Here is an 18,866-nt window from a genome sequence, read left to right as displayed (position 1 = left end):
TTCTCTCTCTGGCTTACTTCACTTAATATGACAATCTCTAGGTCCATCCATGTTGCTGCAGATGGCATTATTTCATTCTTTTTTATGGCTGAGTAGTATTCCAGTGTGTGTGTGTGTGTGTGTGTGTGTGTGTGTGTATGTGTATCCACACACATATATATATATATACCATCAACGTAGTAATATCTATTTCACAGAGCACTTGCAAGTATTAAAAGAGAGAAAGACTGCTTCCATGCACATATTCACACCTACAAGCCCATCCACACAGGCACACAGACACACAGTGAGTCCTCCACCTGCCAGGCACCCAGAGCTTCAGGGGGTGGAACACTGTGTGACAAAGGAAACTACAGTCCCTGCCTTTCTTGGGCTTACAGTGTAAAAGTGTATGAAATGGTTTTATAAAATGTGACACATCTATAGATAAGAAACATGGTTATCAGGCATCAGCATCACCACAGCGCTTGCAAGATCAATTTGACATTTCAATACTTTTAAAATCCAGCTTCTCCCATTACCTCAAGATACTTGAGGAAGGAAATAAGTCATTCCCATCACATAGACAGTGATGGCTCTGTTAGCTGACAAGGCACGTGTTTAGAGCTGAAAGGCCAGCACAGCTCATTAAGGGGCTGCACCGTTTCCTCCCAACGTCTGAGGAAACCATAACACGCTCCATCCTACATACAGGACCACCCTTCAGGAAAGAGCCTTCTGGTTTTACAAAGTCCTCCTGTAACCACAAGGAAAGAAAGAAAGAAACTTCAAAGCTGGGATTAAGCTCTAGGCCAGAAAAAGAGACGCCAGCTCCGGAGAGGACAGCCTTCCAGCTCCGGCTGGCAGCAACTTTGGGTCCTTTCTCTGGGCAGATTTTCTGAAGTGTTTAGATGTCTTTGCCAGCACTCGTTTTTCATCGACTTGACTGCAGAAAGCGGCCAGCCTCGTCTAAGATAAGATAAGCCAAGAGCGATATGAACAGAGCAAGTCACATCTGCTGCTGCTTCAACCTCCAGGGCAACGACACAATTTCAGAGGGAAGATGCAGCCGACAGGAAGTGCGTCTGGTCTTACCCATGGGGTGCTGTCCTCACCCCAAATCAAAGGATGTGTGACTCTAGTTATTCCCTCAATACGCCAGCTTTCCATCTGTACTCACCTAGGATCTTCGGCCGCCCTGCCCTGAGGCCCTCAGGAGAGGCTGGAGGCCCGGTCTCCATCCAAGCCCACAGCAGCCTCCAGCAGGTCACCCACCCTCAACCTCCATGCTCGACATTTGTCTCTTTGGCTCAAGTCCTTGTCCTGTTGCTTTAAGGTAAACATTCCCAGAAGTGTCAACAAAAGTGTTCTTCAGTCACAGTTTTATTACATCATTTTCTGCAAGTGGGACTTGGTGGTAAGGGGTGGGCTGTTACGAGCCAGGCTGATCTCTGCATCCTCCTTCTCCTTGGCCTTGAACCCACCCCAGGCTCATCTCACTGGCCTGCGGCAGACCGTGGGCTCCCGGCTGGCAGGGACTCATCTCAGTGTCCTCAGGGCCTATCAGGAGCTGCGTCCACACACTGGGGACTAACCTTCCTACACTGAGGTCAGTTTCTTGGTCCCCTCCCCCATCATTCAACGTACACCTGATGGGCACAGTTAGCATGTTTCCGTGGGTCATCCTCATAAGACAGCGAATCTGGGCGCCCTAGAGTTCAAGGAGGTTCCCAAGGGCGGGTACCATGCCTCACACGTTTTGTCTTCCCAGAATCTAGCCGTATTGGTTGACCAATCAATGATTGTTGAATGAATCAATGAGAGATCAACGTCATCACACTTCTATTTATTAAACACTTACTATGCGTCAAATACTATGTTAGCAACACTTTGAATACATTAATTTTTAAAAAAATTCTCCAATCACCCTATGAGGGAGGTACTCCCTCCCTCCACTTTACAGCTGAGGAAAGTGAGACAGAAACAGGTGGAGTGGATGAGTGTGTGACACCGTTTCCATTGCTGTGTATGTGTTACCGTAATGAACTGAACTCATGTGCTGGCCACAGGCAGGGCCCCACTGGAGATGCTGAAGTAGGAGCATCGGGGTGTGGGGTGCAGGGAACTGAGGGGGTGAGAGGCAAACTCACTGCCGTGAAAGGAACCAGCCAGCACCAAGTACCGGGGAGACCATGAGGAGGTGTGACGTGGCAGTGAGGGGGGCGGTGTCTAGGTGTCACCTGATGGGTGACATTTAGGCTGGACCCTGGGGGAAGGCTGTGCCTTGGAGCAAACAGCCAGGGCAAAGGCCTGAAAGCAAAAACAGCTGCATCGAGAAATAAAATAATCCCAGTGCAGTCAGAGATGCAGGGGCCACAGCTCCACTGGCTGCATTAGGGATTTAGCGTTTGTTTTCTAAGCAAGAAAGTGCTGGCGGTTTTAAGCGGAGGAGTGACATCTGATCTAAGTGTTAAAGCGATCAGTGTGGCCGGCATGTGGGGAAAGGACTGTCCAGAGGCATGGGAAGCATTTTCCTCCATAAAATAAGATTCAACACGTACTCTGGGGAGCTGTAAGAACAAGGAGCAGAAAGTGCAGGGTGCCTGGGATGGGGGACCAGGGGTCCTACTTGCTTCTTCTGCATCCTGGGTCACCAGCCCAGCCAGGGGCACAAAGCAGTCATTTATTACATTTTATTAAAAATTGAATAAATCAATCAACTATTCTGGAGAATTTTCCATATTTCAGGTACTTCAAGTTTTTCACAGAAAAGATATAAAATAAATTCTAGATATTTTACATATTTAGGTTTAAAATATGCCAGGCATATTGTAATCCTCTTAGCAGGCCAATTAGATGGGTCCTCTAATCACCGCATTTTGCATATGGGAGAAATGGGGTGCAGAGGGTACCTCAGCATCACCCAGAATCCAGGCTGCACAGCTGGGATCAGACGAGGTCAGCTCCAAAGCAGATGCTCAGCAGCCTTTACATGGTGACTGCTTAACTCTGTGTAGGGACTTGCCATGGCACAGTATGAACTTGACAGTAAGGAGGAAAAACTAGAAAAACTGTGAAGGCCAGTGAGAAAAGCACAGGTGAATCACTTACTTTTTAAAGTAGAATCAAGGTCTGCATGACTGACTCCCCGTGGAACCATCCAGAGAAATGGCCATGATGAGATAGAAATGGATGATTTCTGCAAGGGTGTTTTGAGTTTCCTTGTTGTGTCAATCACTTACTATAATGAAGGCATCAGGTCTCAATTAACAAATCGCTGTTTTCCACACTGACAAAACATCCAAAGCTCTACTTCGTTTATTTGCTCGTGACTTTCCCACGTTGGGAAACTGGCCAACATCAGGTAGATAACCATCATGTATACCAATGTTAATAAACAAATTCAGAACAAACTCTGCCCTGGGTAAGTTTTCCATTGATTTTGCTACATCACAGGAGATCTCTGATGTTTACGACCCCTTAACATCCCTTCCTGGAAATTAGCAGGATCCTACATTTGTAATATGCCTGCAAGTTCAGCCGTGGAATTCATAATATGTTGTATAAGACACTAGTGGAACTGCAAAGGTAGCTTCAAACCTCGGGGCAATTAAATCAGAACTTCGTATAACTCATGATCATAAACTCATTCTAACTGTATCAGGAGTCGGGCTAAAATAGCACAGCCCACTGCCCAAGGTACTAGAAATTTACATGACCCATAATTGAAAATGCTCTTCTGAGCAGGAAGTTTGGCATTATTATGTGAAAAATGTCTCGACACCCTCAAGGAATTTTGAATACCCTCAGAACATCAGATTAAATAATTAATTAAACACTGAAAAGTATTTATTTACTCTGCTTAATGTCTTTCCACTTATTACAAAATTATTAATTTTTATATTACAGATAAGCACAGAGACTCATATTTGTATCATGTTTTAGAATTTTTTTCATTGCACAAAATAGGATAGTCTCTTGTACCACTTTTGAATTCTCACTATTTGGCTCACTTAACAACTCGCAGAAAATCATTCATCCTTACTTCATTCTTAAAAAATGTTCAAATCAAGAAACCATAATTATTATATCTATCCAACTGAGTAAGTCATCCTCAACGAATCTTCAAAACCTGCTCTTTGGAGCCAAGTTTGACACCTAACATACTCAACTTGAACCACGTCCTAAGGGCAAAGGAGATCATTCAACTCCACCTGGTTTCTTATGAAATTATCTGGTTGTTATCAATTAAATCTCAAACTGGGAAAATGTTCACAGAATTCAAATATTGCAAGAATCACAATTCGGTATGAAAGTTAAGATTTCCACAACTTAAAATATAAGACGTTTTATGATCATTAAGTTCTGTGTCTGAAAGAACAATAAGAAAAAAAAATCAACCAAGAAATACTGAGAAAATCAACAAGAAATACAGAGTTAGCTGTACAGCTCTGATATCTAATAAGAATGAAAATAAGTTTACCACCTATATCACCACAGAGCAAACCTGCGACAGTTCACACTGCTCAGTAACCTTTGTCCACACAGACCACTGTTGAAGATGAATCCACCCTCCTTCCTACACTTTGTGTATTTTACTAAGAGATCACTTTAAAGAATTATAACTGAATTTAAAACACCACGAGCTCCTCAGAAAAGGTACTTTAGCACCCTGGCTGGAAACAGAACTGGTGTATTTTATCCTCATCAGTCACTGAATCCCCGCCCTCAGAATCACCCTCTTTTTGGTAACAGGTTTTTGCCCAGTTCACACCAGGTACCCCGGGAGGCATTCCAATCCTCAAGGCTCTGAGTCAGAGCAGCCAAGACAATGTCAGGGCACAGTGCTCAGAGGGCAGGCGGTGGGGAGACGCCCAGACACATGGGAGAGAAAGGAAAAGCGACAGGGCAGTGGGTTGGCCCTCAATTTGTCAGCCAGGTGCAACCAGGGGCCTGGCTGACATCATTTCATTTACTTCTTTCTGTCGTTTTGAGATAGATGTGAGTTCTGCCATTTTTCAGATGGGGAAATGGAGGCTCAGAGAAGCCACCCACCTTGAAACTTGTCTCTTTTTTTTTTGGCCACACCTCACAGTTTGCAGGATCTTAATTTCCTGAACAGGGATTGAACCCGAGTCGTCGGCAGTGAAAGCGCCAAGTACTAACCACTGAACCACCAGGAAACTCCCTGAATTTGTCTTCATCTCATCACCAGTGACAAGTGAGGTCAGCAAAGGCTGGACCCGGCCCTATGACTAGAAGCCCATGTCCCTGGAAAAGTTCTGGAAGCTGGAGGAAGGAGAGGAGGTGGGGACTTGGTTATTACTGAGGGGAGATGAGGGGGAGTGAAAACGAGTCCCCCTGACAACTGTGTGATGAATCTCTCCGTCCAAAACCTCATTCCCTTTATATCCCATCCCTGTTCCCCTAAGGATTAAGGAGAATCAAAGAAAAGGGGGGACTGATACTGAAACAGAACGCTGCAGGGTCCTTCCTGGGTACCAGCCCCTCAACATCCCCTACTTCTTGTTTGGTGTTTCCCAAGTTCCAAAGAGCAGGCTCAAGCAGTTCATTATTAGGAGAATAAAGTCACCTTATTATCCTAGTTCCTTCTGAAGGGCTATAGGTTATTATAACCTGATGCATATCTTTAAGATGGTCTGTAGAAATTAAGACCCCCACCAGGTGGAGGATGGTGACTACACGCTGACCACAAGCATGCAGACCCCAGACTGGATGGAACCAGAAGGTTGAGATTCCCAAAACATCACCCCGTTACCTCACTACCAACCAATCAGAGGAAGGTCCACGAGCTGATCACACACCCTGTGACCCTCACCCTTAACGTTGCTTTTAAACCCCCTTCCCTGAAAGCCATGTGGGGGAGGGGGGATTTCGGATCTTTTAGGCCCCAGCTGCCCGTTCTCCTTGCTCGGCACCTGCAATAAACACTATACTTTCCTTCACTACAACCGTGTCAGCAGCTCAGCTTTGCTGCATGTGGGACAAGCAGACCCAGGTTTGGTTGGGAACAGTGGGGGTGGTGCTGAGCTATGTCTGGGGTACCTCACATCTGAGAGTCTATGAAGTTTGAACCTCCACCTTGAGAGAGACAGCCACTCTTTATATTTACATAGCCACTTGTCAGATGGGTACCTGTGATGCCCTCTAGAGAGAAAGGTTGAAAAGGAAGCAAACGTATGTTCATCGTGGAACAAATACCAAGAAGACACAGAACACTGATGCTAAATGGTGGGTGTGTTTACGAAGCAACCACACTGAAGTACACACTGAGAATGAGTGAATAAACCACAAGGACCCTGAATGAACACCTACTAGCTTGCTGTCAGCCTGGAAACAAGAATCCAAGGGGCTGAGGCTCTCACACCACCCACAGTGGGTACAGAGGGATCTAGTGAGGGTGGGAGAACGAAAACCAGTGAGCAGACAGCTCCAAGCTGCAGACCACACGGATAACCTGAAAATCTCTCTCTTATGCTTGCCTCCCGTGTTGCTTAATTTTTAAGTAGAAAGAAGAAATTAGGTAACAAAAGAATATCTTATGTTTTTATTGAAAATTGAGATGGACGAAGTGCCGAGAGCTGAACCAGGAATTCACAGGTGGGAAAATGTAAATGTTGATATTTAGAGAACTTCAAGATAAGACTTTTAAACATTGTCAGACTCCTCTTGGGCAACAGCCAATAAAGAAACCTAGAAAGCAAGCACGTCAGAAGTGATCACAAGACACAAATCCATAGAAAACCAGACATGAGCTTCCTTTGACACTGGGGTAAACCAGAGCCAGTGCCGCCTTCAGATAGAAAGGCCTGGGCACATGGACAGACCTGGATCACTGCGAGTTCTAGTGAGTCTGGGAAATGGATAACAGGGTAGGGGCAAGAAAAGTTAGCCAAAATCAGATGAATATTTTAAAGAGTGATGGGAAGAAACACAGTCACCAATGGACCATTAAAACCACATTTCAAATACCTTTTTTTAAAGAAGATGCATTATATACATATTCAAATGTATAAAATATGATTATGTTGCAAAGTTATTCTAAACAGAGTTTGTTTGACTAGCATCTTTTCCCTCTTTGGAAGATCAGCACTACATTTAAAATACACTCTCCAGGACTAGATGTAACAGGTAAACCTGAGTCTAGACATATTGGAATAGGTAACCAATCACTGTCCCAAGGATAAGGTAACATCTGAGATTTGTTCCCTTAGAGGTAGTAACTTTGGGAAGATATACCCTTATTCTAAAGATAACTGCTCCAAGTACTTAGGTACCCAATTTAAGAAATGCATTTGGGGCCACTGCCACATCCCTTTTAATAACCTCGATGGTGGGAAATTGTTGAGGGTGGTTTTCAGGTTTGAAAATAGCCCAGAGTAATTATAAGCTGAGCCCAGTGCAGGAGGTGAGGGTTGTCAGGCCAGCCCTGCCACCGCAGTTCAGAGATGCACCGTGACTCCAAAGTGATGCAACAGCAAGTGGTGATGCTTCGAAAATTACTGCTGAAGGGGTTTGTGGTTGTTAATGAGAAGTTTTAGGGAGCCGGAGGCTTCTGGAAAACGCTGTCTCGCCAGAAACAAACCCCATTTTATGGCAATCCCTCTCCCCCCAGCCTTGTCATCTGACCTTTAATGTTCTCTTCCCGGACTGAAAATGGTCCGGCCCAGGCCTGAGCTGCAGCTGCCCTGTCGGGAACAGGGTTGGGGGGGTCTGGCTCTACCTGAGGATGCTTCACTGCTCACCTGCCACTCTGAGTTCAAGCCCCAAGGCCAAGAGTCAAGTAGGAGGAGGAGGGAAGGAGGGGAAGGAATAGGAAGGGGGAGGCTCTGAAGGGCAAGAAGCACCTGACTCTCACCTGTCCTACACACACCTGAGATTTTTGTGCCACCTTCCATTTCCTTTTCTGGGTAACAGAACTGCCCAGCTAAGATCTCAGAAGGTCTGTGAGGTCACTGAAACATTATGCTTTGTGATAAAATTCAGTATTTTACTCAAAATATCTTTCTCTGATTCAAATCTTGTCTATACAATTCTACGCCCTGACAATTTCATTTCACTTCAGTTGGTAACTCTATGTGGTTTGATTTTCTTTATAGGCATGTCTGATCATAAACTGCAGGTGGTAAAATTCTTTTATTTCTGCAAAGCCACACACAGCTGATTCTAAAGCACACCTGACCACACAGTTTAGAGTTCTCGCTGTTACCATCACAGAGGGTGTGTGCTCTATGTGATACTGTGCTGGCAGCAAGTGAGGGAAAACCACCAAAAAATGAGGATTGCAAAACCTCAGCTTGAGTGTGTCTCCTTCATAACCAACTGTTCTAAAAAATGCTCCATCGAATACCTAACATGATAGAAAATTATTTTCCTTAGCAATTCCTAACAATTCTTACAGATCGAGTGTGAAATATGTTAAGTCTGATGGTTATTAAGAAACCAGAACAATTTAGATGAAAGAATTCTGGTGTGTTGGCTAAAAAGTACTGCTTTCTAGTCATCCCTTCTAATATTGAAGGAAAGTATGTGCAGAAATATTACTGGAGAATCAGGAAAATATTCCTTAGCCTCTAACACCTCATTTTCTAGATAGTGTAATTGAGGAACAGAGCGTTTCCATGAATTGGCAAAGTCCCATAGCTCGCTATTAACAGGATGGAGACTTGGTCTTTAGACCTTCAGACCAGGGTGCCTCCGAAAATACGTGCTGCCTGGATCCCCAAGCAGGGGACATGTTCTCACCAAGATGCCAGAGCAGCACCTGCCAGCAGGCAGGCACAGTCCCAGGACAGCAAGAGGAGGAAGGACTCAGGTCTGCGTGGATCTATAACCCGTTTCCATGGCGCTCTGCTCCAGCTTCTCAGTTGCTAAGGTCCTCCATCCTTCCTCCTTTTCTGCACCTGTGGCCAAAACTGCTGACTCCGGGAATTCAACCGCAACAGAAAACAGATCGATTGGTGTGGTTCAAGGACAGCTAAAAATATTTTAAAATATAAGATGATGCTCCGGGCAAGCTTTACCACCGACAAGCAGGTTTTTCTTTCTCTATTCACTGCAAAGCAAGTAAAAGGTATTAATTGTCCTACTGAGAAAATGCACATTTAGGAAAGTTGCAGAGCATTCAAATTAGACCGTCATGCATTTTATTTTCAAAGATGTAAAAACCCATAGCTAGGGCTTCCCTGGTGGCGCAGTGGTTGAGAGTCCGCCTGCCGAGGCAGGGGACACGGGTTCGTGCCCCGGTCTGGGAAGATCCCACATGCCGCGGAGCGGCTGGGCCCGTGAGCCATGGCCGCTGAGCCTGCGCATCCGGAGCCTGTGCTCTGCAACGGGAGAGGCCACAGCAGTGAGAGGCCCGCGTACCGCAAAAAAAAAAAAAAAAAAAACAAACCCATAGCTATAAGATGCTAGACTTAACTCTTTTTTCAGACTTCTGAAATATTCAAGGGAAAAAATTTAGCCCTTGATTTCATTAATCAATCAGTTGGCAATATTTCTTCGGTGTTCACTGTGAGTCACAGCCCTGCCTGGACAGCTGAACGGTAATGATAGGATACAATTTTTACAGTTTAAAAAAACCCTAAAAATATCTATTTACTACCTACTGTGTGTTATGCAGTAAGTTCAGTGCTGGGGATATGACAAAGGATCACGTGGGGTCCCTGAACTTGCAGGCACGTGGAAGGGAAGAGTGGGATCACATAACTTAGTACAAAACTCTGTGGTTCAGACATAGAGATCAGGCTTGTTTTTGCCAAGGGGGAGGGGGAGGGAGAGGGATGGACTGGGAATTTGGGGTTGGCAGATGCAAACTATTACATTTAGGATGGATAAACAACAAGGTCCTACTGTATAGAACGAGGAACTATATCCAATCTCCTGGGATAAACCATAATGGAAAAGAATATTAAAGAAAGAATGTATATATGTGTAAAACTGAGTCACTTTGCTGTACAGCAGAGATTGGCACAATATTGTAAATCAACTATACGTCAATAAAAAAATTAAAAAGTCCGTGATTATATGAAGCATAGTGCCGGGTGAACACAGAGGAAGCAATTCAGCCTGCCTAGGAAGGAGAATTAAAGGTGAGCAGACATCCCATAGTTTCAAAGGTAACAACGAGCAGTGGCACAGAAGCCTCCCCGCCTGTCCGACTAGGGGGTTGGTGGGGTGGGGGGCACACAGACTGTCTTCAAATCAGGTCTTGTTCTGAAGCTTCCTTGGAAGTTATTGCAACTGCAAATTATCTGCCCGTGGAAACCACCTTGCCCCAAAGGAGCAGGTCCTCAGACTCACCTCAGACTAATAATAATGCCTAAATTCTGAGTTTGCAACTCATAAGGAGACCTAAGTTTTATTAAGTATTTACCACAGGCTAGGCACTGCACCAAGGGCTTTCCAAGCGCCATCAGCAGCCCTCTGAGCTAGGTACCATTACTAACAACTCGTTTTACAAGTGAAACCACTGAAGAACAGAGAGGTTAAGCACCTTGATCAACATCACACAGCTAGTATGACAGGCCAAGATGGGGATCTAAACAACCAGGCTTTGGAGCTGAGGCATATTTCCCCCTGGATGTCAGAAACCATACACTACAAACAAAAGAAGGAGAAAGAGAAAGAATGTTTGTGTTCTGTTTCCTGTATAAGGAGCTAGCCCTAGGAAAGATGTGCTACTTTTCGTAGCAGAACTCTTCTTGGTAAACCCCTAAACGCCCAGTGGTAGTCTAGCCTCTTAAGATACCCCTGGCATCTAGACCTTCTCCACATCCACCATCCCACACTGCTCCCCCCATTCAGCTAGGTTGCCCATCCTGCCCCAACTAAGCAATAGGAGGGAAGCAAGCTATTTGAACCAACTTATACAAACACAAGGATGAGAAATTGGACGTCCAGCTGGACGTGGACGTGGGAACAGCAAACTTGAGCCACAGGGATGGATGCAACTCCGGCGGGACAGCAGAGCTGTGACGGTCCCGTTGGACCACCTCCCAGAGCACAGTGAACATGCGCACTGCAACCCGACTGTCACGTGAGGGAAATAAAGTTCGTCTCATCTCAGCCTCATTACCCTGAGAACCTATACTGGAAAGGGGACTCATCTTTGCTTAGAACGGGCTGAAAGGGCCATCTGTCACCCAAAGAAAAGAATCTCCTCACTCCCAGGCCAGGATTGCACATTTGCCTGGCCGAGGCTACGCCCCCTGGTGGAGGTGGGCGTGGCCACATGGCTCCCCCAGATTTGCTGCGGGAGGCTGGGATGTGATGGGCAGAAGAGAAGGGCCACGTTCTCCTCACCGCAGAGTAGATTCTGGAAGAGGCTTCAAGCTGGGGAAGGCACATGGCTCAGCGGACGGGTAGGATGGACAGAGGCCAAGACGGAGGCTTAAGGCCCCTCCAAGACTGCAGGACACACAGGATGTGAACCCAGGCAACACTTCTGCCAGCCAAGGAGAAAGAGAAAAGACAAACCTAGGGGACATCTATGAACACGGTGCGTGATCTGGACAGTGGTACCAACCTGCGGGCAGTGGTACCAACCGTCTCATCAGAAATGTGCAGGTTCAGGAGTGGAAGGAAAGCTTGCTCTGAGCACACGGGAGGTGGCTCAGGGCGAGGACAGGATGCCTGACATTGATGGAGTCAAGTTTAGGGGGCCGGGGGCGGGGTAGTTCAGAGAGGGGAAAAAGTGCCCAGGGGAGAATCCGCTGAGTTTGGGTCATAGAGAAAATAACTCCCTAAGAGAGCACTGAAAGTCTCAGCAAAACCTTCACCCCCCTGGTGACAAGTGAAATTGCCACAGAACTAACCACACAGATACACCCAGTCCATTCTTTGTTATGAAATGTGTGGAAAGTTTGAAATTCACATATAGAAAAGTTGAAATATTCCCCCATAATATCCTAGTTTAATGCTAACGTGTGTCTACCAGTAAAGCTGAAAAGAAGAATTCAAAAATAGCAGGTTATGAATCAGGAGACATCACCATTCCATATGATGAAAAGAAGCAAACCAAAATTGTATATTCTGCAGGAGCCTGGAAAAACATTTTTAAATTGATAGTATGTATAGTTTTTTTAATCTAACAATAAATAGGAAAAATAAAAATTTGTATGTTATCACTCTTGAATTCCCATTAGCTAGTTATTGGACAGTTCAAAAATAATGAAATTGCTACAAACTGTGTGTCTGATGTGCTCTCTGAACAGATATTTAGCGTGTGGTCTCCTCATTTTCTTGATCCTGCCATGTCCTAATGGGTCTAAGAGGCCAAGTGAGGGTCTGGTGAATGCGATAAGCTTCCTCTAGGTTTATCTCTTACAGCCAAATATTGTTTCAGTGTTTTCCAATTCAACCTTGTGTTTAGCCTCCATTTGATCAGATATTGGCTTTATTTTGTTGATCTGACTGCATGTCCTCAAAACAACTGTGTAAATCTACAAATCTTACAAAATTTAATGTTTTACATTCTATACATCGTATCATCATATGATTCTTCAATCAAGCGCTCTTAAATATGCAGCTACACTTACACTATTCTAAGCTCTCCTGGATATTTATGGAAAAAATTATAATATTATACTGTAACTATGCAACTTTATAAACAATTAACTGGTAGTAGCACAGGGTCTGAAAGGGAAATGTCCATGTAATAAACAGAGAAATTGAAAAATAAGATCATATTAAAGACTACGAAAATGATGGCATAGCGTCAGGAAGACAAAAGTAAACATTGTCAGTATAGTTCTAGGGAGAATCTATTATTTAATTAGAATGCAATGCAGATACATAGAATATTGAATAAAATGTCGAGAAAAATCCTGATCATTAAAAATCCTCCTGCCACACACAAACCAACTTTCAATCGCATAATTCAGCTCTAGATTTCAGTACTAAACTGCTTTCATACGAATCCCATCTACTCAACTCAGGCTTCTTATGACTCATGTCACCACCTGCTAGTCTGTTAACTTCTACACAGACTTTCCTCAAGCCTTCCTGCCACTGTACTCACAAAAGCAGTCATAATCCCTCCCTTTAAGAGTACCTGCTGTGTGTCAGGCATTACCCAAGGTGTGCAGGAAGGAGGTATTAATATCTCCAATGTGCAGGAAGAGAAACAAACAAGCCAAACCAACTCTGCAATCAGAGCCAGGATGTGAATGGAGGTCTCTTAAATTGCCGAGTCACTGCACCCTCCTCCCCAAATGATGAGCAGGCACACATGGCCTGTGGGGGACAGACCCAGTGACAAACTATGAGGTGGACACATGGCTCCAGCTTTTACTGCCCAAGTGACAAAATGATCTTGCCTGTCTGTTTACGAAATATTTTATTTTAGATTTAAGCTATAAATTCCCAATCCTTTTCCCTAGCACTCTTGTCCTTTCTGAAAGTAATAAATAGTATACACCTATCTAAGGCTGAGAAGGTGTGATGGAAAAGAAAGTGATATTAAAGCTGCCAATGCCTCCTTCAGCAGCTGAGACCGCCTATCTCTGACAGCTACAGCAGAGGCCGGGGAGACTCTAGGCCCTGCTCATTGGTAATTCTTGGAGTATGTGTAAGTGTGATTACAAAATGACACGCGTTACAGGGGAAAATATATTACACAATAGAGAGGAAATTACGTTGAGATATAGCCCTACTCGTACATATTCCAAAAGTGACTCCAAAGTTTTGCTCATTTTAATCCAGCTATCTCTAAACGGAATTTTAGAGATTCTTGGTGGATTTGCAATATTATCCAAGTGTGACTTGCCCTCAGAGCACTAGCTCATTGGCTGATTCTTTTCATAATCTACACAGTCTCCTGTTCCGCTCTGGTCAGCTCATTTAGGGGAAGCATAAACTCGCGATGCCTTGTGACTCTTCCCCTCCTGGACCAATCTGTTCTGTCCAAGCCAGGCTCCCCTCTCCTCCCCCCAAAATAACGTTAAGTCAGCTCTTCCAGGAAAGACATTAGGAGATTCCAGGCAACAGCAGGCGAGATGGAATGAATGGTCAGCAACGTGTGAATAAAAATATGCCAACCAGTTCCCAATCCAGGAATGGACTCAAACCATATACTTAAAGTTGGGTGGGACAGTAGAGTCAAGCCAAAAGAAATGTAAAAATATTTCTAAAGTGCTCAACAGTGACCAGATATTATTACAATTATTAAAGATTGCATAACATTATGGAAGGTTTTGTCTAGGTTCTCTTTCATGTAAGGTTTAAAAAAAAAAAAATCAGGGTGGCTACCCAAGTACTCATAGACAATTTTGGAGATCTTTAAAATTTTCAGTCTCTATTGATGTAGGAAAACTTGCCACTGGATGTCCACTTTGGATGATAAACAACATATTATATCATATCATATATATCATATCATGTGATATATGACATCAAATTATATTATATTATACTACAGTTTTGTTCTGCTTTAAACACTTAAGAGCCACCTAACCTGCATAAAAGAGGCCTGATTTCACTTATCATTTCTCTGTAAATTTCTTTTACAGAAAAAGAAAGAACTCAAACATTGAATTAAACACAATGGCAGTTAATTTTTAGCATCCATCCTTAGGTGGAGACTAGGACATCCATGTGCAGAAACATTTCAACAGTCCGTTGAAATGATGTTGGAGGAGTGTTTTTAAAGAGAAATGCATGAGCTTCTGCAAATGCTTGGCTTTGAAGGCTGCCTTAGCCAGATATAAAAATAGACGGCTAAAACGTAAAAATCGATTCTAATGGCAAGCGGATCACTGCACTCTCCATGCCCAGGATATTAGGGAAACCTGAATATTTGATTTAGTAGCACCTTGGGAGCAGGCGGACCTGAAAACCCTCCAATAACCTTGAAAAACATCCACTTCCTATAGAAGAGAATTGAATGCCCGAATCAGGCGACACCCACCCAGCCGCCTTTCGTCCTGCAAGTCAAGTACAAAGACTAGAAGGCGCATTAGCCGTCGGAAGTGGGTTGTCTTTCCTCACCGACCAGTGAGGGGTCAGTCGGGGGTCAGAGCTCTGGTCCTCCCAGGAGCTCTGCTCTCATTCCAGGCAGGGGGGCTAGGTCCGAGGTCCAAGTCCTTCCCCTTCCTCCTCCGGGGAGTGGGGAGCCACAGGAGCTAACATGATACGGCCCACCCCGCGCGCACCCTTCCACACACACACACAGGTTAGCCTCCCTGAACCCGGAAGGCGGGGGGAATCCAGAGGAACGAGCTGGAAGGGAAGGCGGTGCAGGGCGGCGGGCGGTGCAGGGCGGCGGGCGACGCGGCCCTCCTCTGTCCCCGGACGCCGCCCTCCCGCCGGGAAGGTCGGGGGTGGGGGGCCACTGGGCGCACGTGCGCATTCCGCCCCCGGGCGAGCCTGGCTGGGCCCCAGCGCTCCTCGGGCGGTGACCACATCGCGGGGCCCAGGGGTGCGGGGAGGAGGCCAGGGGGAGGGGCAAAAGGGCCGGGCGGTGGCGGGATCCCACCACGCGACCGTGGTCGCCGCTCCTCCCGGCGCCCCTGGGAGCATCCGGCTCTCGCCTCGCGGCTCTGACGCCAGAACTGGGAGTGTGCCGCGCCCCGGCCCTCGGGAGGGTAGGGCTCAACAATCCTGCAGAAGGACTTTGCGGTGTAGACCCCCATGATGAGTCGGAATGAGACGGCCCCCACCCCGGCGGCCGGGGACCATCGGGGCACGCGAGCTGGGTCCTGCGAGCGCCAAGCTCAGCACGAGGTCCCTGGCCATCAGCGGGTAATCCCTGCTGTCCTTTCGCTCCGCTAGGTGTGCGCCGCAAGAAACCACCCTCCTGACTCTTCCGACAGTCCCCGGGAGCTGCCACCCCGCCGAGACGGGGGAGGAGGGGAAGGGAGGTGGAGGGACTGCGGAGACGGGGGGAGGGGGAGAGGGGTTGGGGGAGGGGGAGAGGGGTTGGGGGAGGGGGAGAGGGGTTGGGGGAGGGGAGCCACTCCCCACCTCACTGACAACCGCGAGTCGACCCCACACCGAAAGCCCCTGGTAACCCTGGCTCCAGCGTCCACTCGGCAAATAGGGAATGAGCCAGGCACGGCGTCAGCGGGCCCCCAGACAGGACGCGACCTGTGAAGCAGCCGCGCTATTTCCCCAGATCGCTTTCCCAAAGGCTTTTTTCTTTTAAAACTCAAGCAAACTGGCGGGGAGCGAGGCCCTCAGCAGCTTCGTGGGAGCTGCGCTCCTCCCCTACAGGAGCGATGATCAAGGACAAAGATCCCTGCAAAACGGTCCTGCCCTGAAATTCAAGTGTCAAAGAGGCCGAAGCTGGCATCCGTGCTGGTCCCTCCTCCTGCCCGAGGACCAGGCCTTTCGCCTCCGGCTGTTTCCACTCCGCAAGCCTTCTCGGTTTTCCGCGGAGGTGTCTTCCGTGTTAATACTCGACTACAAAATCCCCCCCGGGAGCTGGGATCAACCCTCAGGAACCCTCCAGGGCCCCCTTTCGATTACCTGCTCAAAGAAAACACTTAGCACAGGTGTGATCTTGATTCCTCCACCTCTGACAAAATGGAAAAAGGTAGCTTTTTCTGCACAGGTCAGGCTCTCTTTGTAAATGCAATTGCTACTTGGTAAGAAGTGTTCTCTTTTCTAGCTCTGGTGGGGACAGGGGAGAGCTAGGCGCCCACAGTCACCTTAGGAGTGGGGTTCAGTGTAGCATACACGGTCTACTAGAGGAGAAACTCGGCAACTCTCACTCCAAGCCCACCGCCGGGCCCGTGTCTTTGGACCTGGCACCCAGTGGCTTTTCACGCCCTGCCAACCGCGTAGAAATAGTGAGATCCTTGCCTGGGAGTCGGCGAGGCTCCCTTCTGGCCCTCCCTTAAGCCTCGGAGTCCCAGTGCGACTCTCTAACCGGCGACAGATCTGTCTGGACGGCGCCGGAGTGGGGGATGGGTTTTGGTGTCTGCAGCTTCCGCGACCAGCACTTTTGTTGTAGCGGCTTTTGTGAGAGAAAAAGAAAGTAAGCAACTTCGGGGCACTGCTTCCTGGCGCCCTCCTGTTCTTTTTAGAACGACCTGAGTCCTTGCCCTCTTCCGTCACAATGGCTGGGATATTGGACAAGGGAGAGGTGGCCTAGGAACTGTCTGGTTCACCGTGCGCCCTGCGTCTAGGGACAGGCGGAGGGGGACTCTTGTACGATCCTGGGAAGGGGGTCTACAACTGCCTTCCAGCCAGATTCGCATCCTTTGTGCACGAGTCAGCACTCCACAAAAAATTCCACGTGTAACTACATTCAACAGTCTCCAACACAGGCCGGGCCCGGTCGCCCGGACTCTGCAGCTGGACCGTTGAGAGAGACCCCGCTCGTGGAGACCCCGCTCGTGCGCTCCGACGCGGAAAGTGCCAGTGCCCTGCTGTGGCACCGGGACTGCGGCGCGGGTTCTCCGAACCGGGTCCCGGGCACTCGAGCCAGTGACCCGGGTTTGCTCCGAAGCCCGCCCCCTCACCCTGGAATCTCGGAGAGCGGAAAACACTCACCTACTGCCAGGCAGACGGGGAGCAGCAGCCTGAAGATGAGCCCGCACACAACTTCCGAGGCCATCGCGTCCGTCCGGCGAGTCGGAGCAGAGGGTCGCTAGGACTGAGCTGCCAAGCCCATGTCCGCCTAAGACCTCCTGCGGCCGGCGGCTCCCAGCCGCCCGGGCATCGCCTCTGCGAGGGCCGCCGCGCTGTGCGCCCCGAGGGCGCGATCTCCACTCCCGGCCGCCCCTCTCCGCTCTCCCGGCCGCCGCTCAGCAGGCCCTAGGAAGCCCACTCGCCGGGCGCCCGACCCCGCACGGCCGGCCCATCCGGTGTGGACTCCCCGATCCGGCGCCGGGGGCTTCTGCAGCGGGTGGCGGAGGCCGGAGCGGGGCGGGGTACGGGGCACTTCAGGAGGGTCCCGCGAGGAGGTGCGGCGAGGAAAGGGGCGAGAAGGGCGTGCTGTCCTTCTGTCGGCTCCTAGGTTGTCGCTCGGGGGTGGCAGACAGTCTTCTCCGCCGAGCCTCCTCCGAAGCGAGTTGGCAGGGCTGCCGGCCCGGCCCGGCCCTCGGCCTGGGCTCCCGGAGCGGCCCCGGCCCCGAGCGGCCCCGCGGCGGCTCCCCCAGCGGCGCGCGACTCAGCTTCTACGCCCCCGGGCTTCGGGCTGGAGAGAGCTGGGCGCGAGCGGCCCGGCGCAAGGAACCATTCCCGACAGCGCGGGGCTCGCTGACGGGTCCTCTGTGGGACGCGAGTGGGGGCAGAAGTCGAGACGAAAGCGCGCGAGGGGCTCAGGCTCCACTGGCTCCTCGGCGGCCTCGACTTAAACGAATAAAATGAAAACCGAACGCCGCCCGGCGGCCAGCGCGCCCCCGCCCCGCGCGGCGCAGCCCGTGTTCCCGGCGGGCGCGCACTTCTCCACCTTCAATGAAACTTTCGAAGCCGCGCTCGCGGAAGGGCGTGCGCGCCGGCCAATGGGAGGGCGGCTCGGAGCTGCGCGGGGTCCCGCCCCAGGGCGGCTGGAGGCCGGAGCAGGGTCGGGTCGCCGGAACCCGGTGTTGGCGAGCCCGAGCTTCCGAGCGGGGGACTTGGAGCACTCGTGACCCAGAGCACTGCTGGGTCCTGTCCTTCTGCAGACAGAAGGAACCATCCTGGCATCCTGTCCACAGGGCGCGCCCCTGAGCTCAGCCCAGCCCAGGGAGTCCTTTAAGGCTCAGGAATCATAAGCAAGCGACATGAGAACAGAACAATTTTGTGGGACTATCACGTGTGCCAGGCCCACACGTGCCCACTTGCACGGATTGAGAAGAATAGAAACAATTAATCCAGACCAATGTCCTGCCCATATAGAACCTGGTGAGAAGTGTCAGCTCTGACTGGGCTCTGGGAAA

The 18,866-nt window shown here is 48.7% G+C and overlaps 1 protein-coding gene across 4 annotated transcripts in view; it reads right to left on the bottom strand.

Annotated features, from left to right (window-relative positions):
* PIEZO2 (piezo type mechanosensitive ion channel component 2) overlaps nucleotides 1–17,560 on the bottom strand; it is a gene marked incomplete at its 5' end in the record, with an annotated part of 352,743 nt that extends 335,183 nt beyond the window's left edge. For all 4 annotated transcript variants that reach the window (XM_079717696.1, XM_079717698.1, XM_079717697.1 and 1 more), the window contains one exon: nucleotides 17,497–17,560. In XM_079717696.1, coding sequence (XP_079573822.1) covers nucleotides 17,497–17,560 — 64 coding nt within the window. The remainder of the gene's footprint in view (nucleotides 1–17,496) is intronic.
* Between the last annotated feature and the right edge of the window lie 1,306 nt (nucleotides 17,561–18,866).

The sequence above is a fragment of the Hyperoodon ampullatus genome (genome assembly GCF_949752795.1).
Source record: "Hyperoodon ampullatus genome assembly, chromosome: 13".
Lineage (NCBI taxonomy): Eukaryota > Metazoa > Chordata > Mammalia > Artiodactyla > Ziphiidae > Hyperoodon > Hyperoodon ampullatus.
This window is presented reverse-complemented; position numbering and strand designations above follow the sequence as displayed.